Source organism: Gadus morhua, chromosome 10 (assembly GCF_902167405.1).
Source record: "Gadus morhua chromosome 10, gadMor3.0, whole genome shotgun sequence".
Taxonomy (NCBI): Eukaryota; Metazoa; Chordata; class Actinopteri; order Gadiformes; family Gadidae; genus Gadus; species Gadus morhua.
The window spans coordinates 26783057-26793173 of NC_044057.1; the positions used below are offsets into that span (position 1 = coordinate 26783057).

General features: G+C 54.2%; 2 protein-coding genes across 2 annotated transcripts in view; one reads left to right on the forward strand and one right to left on the reverse strand.

The window, feature by feature from the left end:
* Nucleotides 1-1264: 1264 nt before the first annotated feature.
* On the forward strand, nt 1265-4382 carry LOC115552562 (uncharacterized). Its single transcript, XM_030368782.1, has 2 exons — nt 1265-2708; nt 3755-4382. Exons 1-2 carry the CDS (start codon nt 1645-1647, stop codon nt 3990-3992), a joined length of 1302 nt encoding a protein of 433 aa, XP_030224642.1. The 5' UTR covers nt 1265-1644; the 3' UTR covers nt 3993-4382.
* The window catches only part of mapk9 (mitogen-activated protein kinase 9), a gene marked incomplete at its 5' end in the record, with an annotated part of 7722 nt that continues 1985 nt past the window's right edge, over nt 4381-10117 (reverse strand). The window contains 6 exon segments of the mRNA XM_030368785.1: nt 4381-6309; nt 6813-6884; nt 6981-7044; nt 7132-7256; nt 7883-8065; nt 9029-9100. Coding sequence (XP_030224645.1) covers nt 6173-6309; nt 6813-6884; nt 6981-7044; nt 7132-7256; nt 7883-8065; nt 9029-9100 — 653 coding nt within the window.

Here is a 10117-nt window from a genome sequence, read left to right on the forward strand (position 1 = left end):
CGGAGTCAACCCGACGTGAGGCCTTCATGTTTCACAAGCGCCAAATGCTAGGCTTAAATCTTTCTTTGACTCATCTTAACCCCTGTTAAGATGGCTTTCCTCCTGGTACCACCCATGAAGAAAACAAGGTTGGGAAGATCTATACTGCCCCCTTGTGGGGACTGCCAACAACACACCTCGAAAGACTATAATGCGTCTGTCTGTCTCGGTACATGTTTGTGTGTGCGTGTGTGATTGTGTGTGCGTGTGGGTGCGTGCGTGTGTGTGTCTGAATGGATAAAGTTAAATATAATCTTTCCGTTCGACTATAACTCATGCGTGCTGGTGTCCTTTTGGAAGACATCCCAATCATCTTTCATCAGGCTCTCATAAAACAGCGACCACGGTGCGTCCAGCAGCACACTGAGGCCCGGGCTGCCAGCGCCGGGAGGGGGGCAGCGGCTCTGGGAATAGGAGCCCTCGCATGTAGAGCATCTAGACGGAGCTCAGCTCCATCCAGACCCCTGCCCCCTTCAACACACACGCGCTGTCTATCTCACACACACACACAGACAGTTCTCCCTCGCTCTCGATCACTCTCGCCCTCTCACACGCACAAACACACTTTCTCTCTTTCAAACACGCACTTTCTCTCTCTCTCTCTAACAATCATGCACACACAAACAAGTTCTCTCTCTGACACACACACACACACACACACACTTTTTTGACCCCTCACACAAAAAAAAACACACACTTATAATCTCACATACTCTTTCTTTACCACTCACACAAGAAGTACAGACGCACACACAAACAGACACTCATTCTCGCTCTCGCTCTAACTCTCTCTCTCTCACACAAGTACAGACACACACAAACACACATCCACACAGATCAGTGCCCATGCGGTTCAGTCAAAGTGTTTCTTAATTCAATTTGCAGACACGACCCGAGTTCCGGTTCATTCATTACTTGTGGTCGATTTAACAGAACACACACACAAACACACACACACACATACGGTTCTTTGTGTGGTAGTTGCGTGCTGTTCCTTGGCCCCGTCTATTTTTGTGGTTGCGGCTATGTGTAGCAGTCTTTAGGAATGAGCCAGACTATGTTACACTCTGGTCCCTCCCGCAGACGCTCTGCTAAAGTAACAGCTGAGGTCAGGCTACTTAAAGATGCACACACACACACACACACACACACACACACACACACACACACACACACACACACACACACACACACACACACACACACACACACACACACACACACACACACACACACACACACACCTGCCGACACATGTCCTGCCGAATCCAGCCACTCAACAACCTGACTACCTTGAGCCGACGGCGCCGGGTGGAGACCTCAGAGCCACCTCAGCTCCGGGGGGCTTCCACAGCGCTCTCTCCGGGACCCGACCTGCACCTCCTGGGGCGCTCAGCGGGGAGTCTCAGCCCATCCCGACACCTGCTCCATTCTAGAACTTGGAAGGCACCAACAAGACCTGAATCCTCCCGTTTGCCCCCCTGCTGAGAGCGGAGGGGTGGGGACGGGGGGGTAGGAGGGTGGTAGGTAGCGGTAAGGTGGTGGGGGGGTGGTGGCGGTCCTCTAAGGCTCCGGGTGCCCCCCCCTGCCCTGCCTGTCCGGATCATGGAGCCGCACCGCCTGCCCAGCGAGACCCCGACGGCGACCAGCCGCGGCTCCACTGACCTGCTGTACGACAGCTGCCCCCCCTGCTCCCTGCGGAGGGGGGGGGTGCGCCCGGGGGGGGGACGCCCCGCCGCGGCCAGCGGCCTCCCGGCGGCGCCTCGTGGGCCCCGGGCCGGCCTGGCGCCCGGCGCGGCTCACGTTCCCACGCTACCCCCGGGGGCGGGGCGGTCCGGGGCTGGAGCCCGGCCAGACCACAGCTACTGCAGCTGGGCCGGGGGCCGGGGGGCCGAGGGGGGGTGGAACGGCGGGCGGCCGCCGGGAGAGGGAGCGGGGGGAGGAGGAGCGGAGGGCTGCGGGGGGGAGGAGATGGACAGCCCCAGCCCGGCGCGCAGCGTGGACCACCAGAGCGTCCTGTCCGTCTACGACAACCTCCGCGAAGGCGCCACCCCCGACGACAAGGCCACGCCCGACGACAGGGCCACGCCCATGGAGACCAGGACCCTGTTCCCCCACAGCGAGGAGGACGGCTTCCTGTTCCCCCACAGCGAAGACGACGGCTTCCTGTTCCCCCACAGCGAGGAGGACGGCTTCCTGTTCCCCCACAGCGAGGAGGACGGCTTCCTGTTCCCCCACAGCGAGGAGGACGGCTTCCTGTTCCCCCACAGCGAGGAGGACGGCTTCCTGTTCCCCCACAGCGAGGAGGACCAGCTCGGCCTGCTGGGCTCGGGGCGGGGCGCGGCCAGCCGGGACAGCAGCCCGTGGTCCTCCTGTGAGATAATACTGGCGGAGAGCCGGCTCAGCGAAGGGCCTGGCATGGACGCGCCCGGGGGGCCGGGGGAGGGGCCGGGGGAGGGGCCGGGGGAGGGGCCGTCCCACGCGCTCACGGCCAGCCTGCCTCCGCGGGACCGGCAGGACCCCGACGAGCCGGCGGCCCCTGCCGGGGCGAGGGTCCCTCCGCCGGTGCCCCGGGCCGACCCGGTGGCCCGCGCCCTGCGCAGCGTGCTCACGGGGCTGCAGCACCAGATGGGACGCCAGCGGGACGAGTACGAGGCCAGGATCAGCAGGTACGGCGCAGCAACTTAACACACGACGCATGGCCGAGGGACAACGCACAGACACGCACTACGGACACACACTGTAGACACACACTGCAGACACACACTGCACAGACAGACACTGCAGACACGCAACGCACAGAACGGACACGCACTGCAGACACGCAACGCACAGACACGCACTGTACGGACAGCCACTGCACGGACACGTACTGCAGGCACGCACTGCATGGATACACACTGCACGGACACACACTGCACGGCCACACACCACCCACACACACACTGCACAACACACACAGAGCATAAGCAATAGGAAGAAGTGATTGCAAAGAATGGTTTCTACTATTTTTGGGTTTGAGTATTTTGCGTTTGCATGGATGTGTGTTTTCTACGTGATGTTCGCGGGTGTGGGTTCTCCTGTTACAGTGGGGCTCCGATCTTTAGTGACACTGATGTTCTGTTACCATGACCCTTGTCCCACCCCATATCCTGTTCCCAGGGCAACGGCAGGTCGTGGGACTCTGCAATCCATTTCCTGACACCGTTTACCCAAGGGCTCTCACATGACGTGTGGCTTGGAAATATTAAAGATGATTTCATTTTAAGGCTCCACTGACAACAGATGCAGATACAAAAACTCTCTCAAGTGGTCAATTGACAACCACAGCCACAGGCCAAATGACACCATCACATAACCCGATACAGTCGTTTTGTTTGTCCAACTTGACATCACTCCTGCTCTTGCATAAAAGTTAGTTATCCAATCGCGAGCAATCTCAAAAGACTTAACCGTACTTCACTTTGGCGTTGGAAGCGTTCACGCATCGATGATGACTAACACGTCCCCCCCCGGGTGTACTCCGGTACTTATCACAGCTGTAGAGGCCCACTACACAGATGTATACACAGATGTATACACAGATGCAGCCGGGTGTTTTACCATAAGCTCGGGGTAACACTCGGTTGGATCAGTAAATAATAACCAAGAAAACGCCGGGAGCACGCTCCGTCTCATTACCCCCCTCGTGTGTGTCCGTGTGTGTCCCTACCAGCCTGGAGCAGAGGAACGAGGAGCTGCAGAGCCAGCTGCTGGGTCTGAAGGTCAACCTGTCGCAGCAGCGCCGCTGGTACCAGGCGGTCCAGGCCAGGATTCAGGAGTCGGAGCGGGCCCGGGCCGCCGCCGAGACCCGCAACGCCACTATCCAGCGAGAGATGGACCAGTTCTTCGACACCTTCGGGGAGCTCAACAACGAAGCCAGAAAGGCCGAGCGGATTGTCCGGAGCTTCTGAGAGAGGGGGGCGGGGTTGTCCGGAGGGTGAACCAACGATGAGAAACGTTAATACACGGACGACCAGAAGAAGCGTCCTGCCAGGGGGAGAATGGCGCATTGCCACTTCCATGCCATGTGTTTACTGAGACATTTGGCTGACAAGTGAAGACACTAAAATGATAGCACTGTGTTCTGCTTCAGGGTAATGAAATAGTTATTTCAGATCCAGGATCAGATTGTCTCCTTGTCGATCAGAAAAAGCTACTGGGAAAAGTTTGTTGAAACATTGCTTTAAGTGTTTATCTCCTGGTGCTAATATAAGGAAACAAAACAAAAACATTGTATGTTTTAATAAATTCATGTATTTAGAAATATAACAAAATAAATCACACAAAGGCATACTAATAAACCGTTTGGACGTCCATTTTTATTTCTGAGGATGTAAAGTTGATAAGCCACATGGTCCGAATGGTAGTCGAAGCAGTCACTCAAGCAAATTCAAAAACAACCCTAGGTGGAAAGCTAGCACGACATGTGAACTCATGATGTAGCCTACAGTGCATACAAAGCCTCTCCATGTTAGACATGGCGAACACAACATGTTGGGAGTACACATCCCATAATAAACAGGTCGCCGTGCGCATCCCTGATTGTTTAAGGCATGATTGGGTGAGGATGAAGTTTTTTCTTTTGTTAAACAAGAACATAAAGTGTACAACAAGAGTGCTCGAATCTACTTTCTCTCTCCATCATTTTCCTCTATATTCTTAAGCAAATTCATTAAATGAGTGAACCGTCCAGCTGTACAGACGCTCGCGTCAGACTCTAGAGGTCTGGTCCACGTTTGGGAACTATTAACTATTTAATAAAAAATTATCTGATGGAATGACAATCTAAGTTCTGGGAGAGGGTGCCTCACAGTACACTAGGATAATCATTTAAAAACACAACAACAGGGACGGAGTGACGGGAGGGAACAGCATTTCAAACAGGGTCTAGAGAATGTAAAAGTAGTGTGGCTGGAAGGTGAAGGGGACCCTGACTGGGGTTCATTAGGAGAACTGTTCTGAGTGCGTTGAGGAGAACCCTTGGCTGCCATGCAGGGTGAACAACATCCTTGCGTAGGGATTACGGTGTCTGTCCTGTTTTCCTAAGATGCTTTTTGAAATGACTGTTTTAATTCCTTGGTTTCTTCTGTCCCTGTCCTAATGGAATACTTTGGAGTGGCACCCTTTGGGTCGGGCAGTGGATGATGAAATGTATTGACCAGGGCCCAGTCGCCATCGGCCCTCCGCTCAACTATTCTGTGCAACACATTGCAAGAAAACAATAAATACAATAACATGTGTTTCCCCCGCTCCCAAATGTTAATGAGTTTCTGTTTGATAAACACATCAAAAGTCAGTACCGTCAAATCATACGAGGGCATTGCCAGGCCTACAGCTCTAGAGGAACTCCACTACTTCTTACAAATCAAGTATGTCATTTGCAATTCAAAAACGTTCTGACACTTTTCTTTAAAACATACAGCACAATACAGGCAGAAATAAACCATGGATCAAACACTGGGAACTCAGCCACAGCGCCCCCTGGCAGCCGGGGGTGAAAGCTCAAACCTGCGTCAAACGCGGCAATTCATAAAAACAACATAGAATACTGAGTGTTTGACGCTGTGGGGCGGCGCCAATGATGTGAGCAGGATGTGGGCGGGGCTTCAACAGCCAGCAGCTGTAGTCTCATCTGACAACTACAGTGTCTCTCATCCAAGTTGGTGGTTTAGAAGGAACCACGCGTTCCAGAATGCTTGATCAGGCTCGACGTTATCCTGATAAAGGGTACGGACTTAACCACCACCGCGGCGACCCTCATCCCCCCCCCTCCCCCCCCCCACACAGACACACGAAAGTCCAACTGCACACAAAGAGCTCCATCGTCAAACCAGCAACCAAGAAAATAACTCAATAAAAAAATGGAATAGAAAAAACACAGACAACTAAATACCTGGAGGAGGGCAAGCCCCCACGGGAGGACTGAGTGACCCGGTACTGACAGACTGACTCGCCTGGAAGGGGGGGGGGGGTGGAGGGCCTGCTGAGGCAGACGGATGGACAGACAGACCGGACCGTACCGGAGCAGACCGGAGCGGACCGGCCCCCCAGGCCGGCGGGGCGGGGGGCCCCTGGCGGCGGGGGCCCCGGCTCACTGGCTCTCGTCCAGGGGCCCGGTCAGCGTGTCGATGCTGCTGCTGTCCGTGTCCGACGCCAGGGTCTGCTCCGTGGACATGGAGGAGATGTCGTTGGCCGAGGACGACTGGGAGGCCGACCCCGAGACCGCGTCTGGAGGGGGGGGGGGGAGGGTTTGTTGTTAAGAGGTTTACGTTTTAAGAGACATCGTTTGATCAATTGCTATAAAAGTCCTCGCCATCCGGTGAAATACAAAGAGAGAGTTTACGTTCTGAGGGGGTTGACTCTTTATATTCTAGAACTCTGACCAGGCAATCAGGGCATCTAGCCTTGATTGGGTTAGGGGGCTCTGTCTTTGCTGTTCATCACAGGTGCATGAAACGCACAGCTTCAGAAACGGACTGAGACCCCGAGGAGGGAGGAGAGAGGAAGGGTTGCTATTGTTTAATTACTAAACGTTCTCTTTTCCCTTCTCTACGAAATAACTTTCATGACAACTTTGCCTGCTAGTTGCAAATGTTGCTAGATACAATATAAAAATCTATCAAACTAATCTAGCCATAATGTGTGCAGAAAGCTACGGTAACGCTGCTGGTCATTGAGGGGAGCTGACCCAAGATGGCAGCCATTCAATGTGTCGGCTGTAAACCACTAACCTGAGCAGTCCTCTTTCGTCACGCCGTTCTTGCTCCTCTCCTCCCAGTCAATGACCTCGTCGTAAATAAGCTCTGTGAAGGCAGAAGACAGGCGAACCAAAAGGTGGTTAGGTGTATGAATTAATTTGAACTGTAGTTCTTGCTCATGTCCACCAGAGGGCAGCCTACCTTTCCACTGGTCGATGCTGTGCTCTCTTTCTTCAAGCTGCTTATCTGAGATCTGAGGAGGAGGCTGTGAAGAAGAGGACATTTAAACAAAATGGACGTTAAAATAAAAAGGGCGTCAGCAACGCGCCTCGGATGGAAGGGGCTGACTCACCGCGTCGGCCTCCGCAGGGTCGTACCAAACGTGGATGTAGGGGTGGTTCAAGGCCTCCTCCACGGAGATTCGGGCTTCCGGGTCAATCACCAGCATTTTGGAGAGCAGGTCGCGTGCTTGACCAGCTGCCATGGAAACACAGCGAGTAGGGGAGGGAGGGAGGAAGTAGGAGGGTGGGGGAGGGAGGGAGGGGGGAGCAGTTACTAAGGGAACTAGACGGTGACATTGCACAATTCTGAAAAGTCTCAGTGAGAAGGGATGACATCACCTCTTCTGGTGGGGTAACGTTGCAGTGTTCAAATATGTATGTTTGGATCAATATTTAAATGTGAACACTAGCAGTTACGTTTAGGGATTGTCTTATTTCCTTTTAAGTGCCGTTTCAATACCTGCTTCAATCTTAATACCTGCATTTCTAAAGCTTAAACCTTGAAGGACCACTAGTTGGAAATTGGATTCAATATGTTGCTGAATTCCTGAATTATTCCCAGTCCCTGTAGTAACGAATATGAATAATATACACATCGCGATTCTTTTCTTCCACACTACTTGATTCTTCAGGTTGCAAACAAAATGTATCGTAAAAGATAGAAACAGATAAAGCCAGAAACCTCAACGTTATCTTAGTGGAAGTAATTACACCCTGGGGACCCGTGGAACCAGGACCCCAACCTTAAACCCCTCCGTTAAACCACACAAGTGGACTAAACCCCGATCCTAACCCTGACGGCGCTCCGAGCGGTCCTCTTACTCTTGAGTTTGTCCTGCTCCGTCTCGGACGGGAAGGCCCAGTCGGGGAAGAGCTCAGCGAAGTTGACCCCCGGGTACTGCGGCTTGTTCAGGACGTAGTTCCTCACGGTCTCCATAAGGCGGTTCATGAACTCCATGGTGGGCGTCCCCAGCACCTCGATCACCTTGTTCCACTGGTCGATGTCTGCCCCGGGGTCAAGGGTCGTGCTCCTCATGGAGGTATTCCAGGAGCTACTCATACTATTAGACTATGCTGCATTATGCTACTCTATGCTTCTAGAATATACTACTTCTGACTTTGGGGTCGAGGGTCATGCTCATTATTGAGGTATTCCAGTTGGCGACTTATGTAATGAGAACCAGAAAATAGTGGAGAGCCAGAGCGAGAGACACTAAGGGGCCACTCACACCTGGGCCGCGGCCCCGTGCCCGAGCTCATTTGCATACTTAAGTCTAGACCGTTTGGCTAGTGTGACCACGCCATCCGTATTCCAGCACGGAACAGCCCCTTGGCCACGGCACACTTGGGAGAGGTGTGCTGTGGCCAAAGTACAGATGCTAATGAGATGACACGCGCACACGCGCGGATACGCAACGTGAGCTGGATGACGTAGTCCTTGCGCGACCCTTCTTTCTTTATAGGTCCATGCCCTTCTCCCCCACAACAATCATTTTAAACAATGGCGGCAAGCGGTTCACGAGTGGGTTTACGTTGGTGCGATAGTGAAGCCGAGGGTTTACTTGAAATTTGGGCCGACGACAGCATTCAGTCGCAGCTGGACACCACGCTTGGTGATGACGTATTTATCGGATTACGACGTGATGACGTATGTATGAAGGAGCAGTCGTGCCCAGGCCACGGCCTTTGGGAGCAGTGTGACCACGGGCCAGCGGGGGGAGTGGGGAGGGGGGGAATCATGCCGAATCTTCCTGCAGCACGGAACAGGCAAACGGCCCTAGTGTGAGTGGCCCCTTAAGAGGCTTGCAATTTTTGACGATTTTGTGTAATTAAAAGGAGAGCGAGCAAGACAGAGCGAAAGAGAGACAAAGAGAGACAAAGAGAGAGAGAGAGAGAGAGAGAGAGAGAGAGAGAGAGAGAGAGAGAGAGAGAGAGAGAGAGAGAGAGGGAGGCAGTACTGAAGGATACGGTCGGTCCCCTGAAAGATGACGCTGCCTTTCACCATCTCTCCCATGATGCACCCTACTGACCAGATGTCCACTGGGGGAAAAAAATAACACACACACACACACACACACACAGGTTGGATTGAATAAACAGCAGCACACATGATCAAAGGATTCCGAGGCACACAGCAGCATGGCTCACCCCGCCCAGAGGGGCGGACACGCCCAGAGGGAGGCCACACTTCACGGCCAATCAAAGATGTAGCCGATTCCAAGTGTGTCTAATTCTTTCAAATGTTAACCCAGGAGCGATTCCCTCCCGTCCTCACAGTAGAGTTGTGCAGTGACCTTGTTTTTGCAGATCTTCAACATGTTTGGGCCTCTCGTCTCTGTCTCTCGTCCCTCGGGCTGGGGGCTCCTCCCCTGCTCCCCGGCGCCGCTCATCAGTGGACGCAGCTGCTGCCCCCCCCCCCCCCTCTCTCCCTGTTCACCGCTTCCATTTGGCGTGCAGGCGGATGTTGCATCGCCATCTGCCTGTTCCACAGAAATACCCCCCCCCTTTCTCTCCTGCTCCTCTCTCCTCCCCTCCCCTCTCTCCTTCTCTCCTCTCTCCTCCTCTCCTCTCCTCTCTCCTCCCCTCCCCTCTCTCCTCCTCTCCTCTCTCCTCCTCTCCTCCTCCTCTCCTCTCTCTCCAGCTCCTCTCTCCTCATCTCCTCTCCTCCTCTCCTCTCTCCTCCTATCCTCTCTCCTCCTCTCCTCTCCTCTCTCCTCCTCTCCTCTCCTCTCTCCTCCTATCCTCTCTCCTCCTCTCCTCTCCTCTCTCCTCCTCTCCTCTCCTCCTCTCCTCCTTTCCTCTCTCCTCCTCTCCTCTCTCCTCCTCCCCTCCTCTCCTCCTCTCCTCTCTCCTCTCTCCTCCTGGGTGAGTTGGCCTCCGAGCCGTCCTCTGACCTGCTGCTGGGTGCTGTTGGGTGCTGTTGGGTGCTGCTGGGTGCTGTTGGGTGCTGCTGGGTGCTGCTGGGTGCTGCTGGGTGTTGCTGGGTGCTGCTGGGGGCTGTTGGGTGCTGCTGGGTGCTGCTGGGTGCTGCTGGGTGCTGCTGGGTGCTGTTGGGTG

Excerpts from the sequence above, each read along its gene's own strand:
- LOC115552562 (XM_030368782.1), top strand. The coding sequence starts at position 1,645 with ATGGAGCCGCACCGCCTGCCCAGCGAGACCCCGACGGCGACCAGCCGC. Across the intron at positions 2,709-3,754 it reads TACGAGGCCAGGATCAGCAG|CCTGGAGCAGAGGAACGAGG; the intron begins GTACGGCGCAGC and ends TGTCCCTACCAG.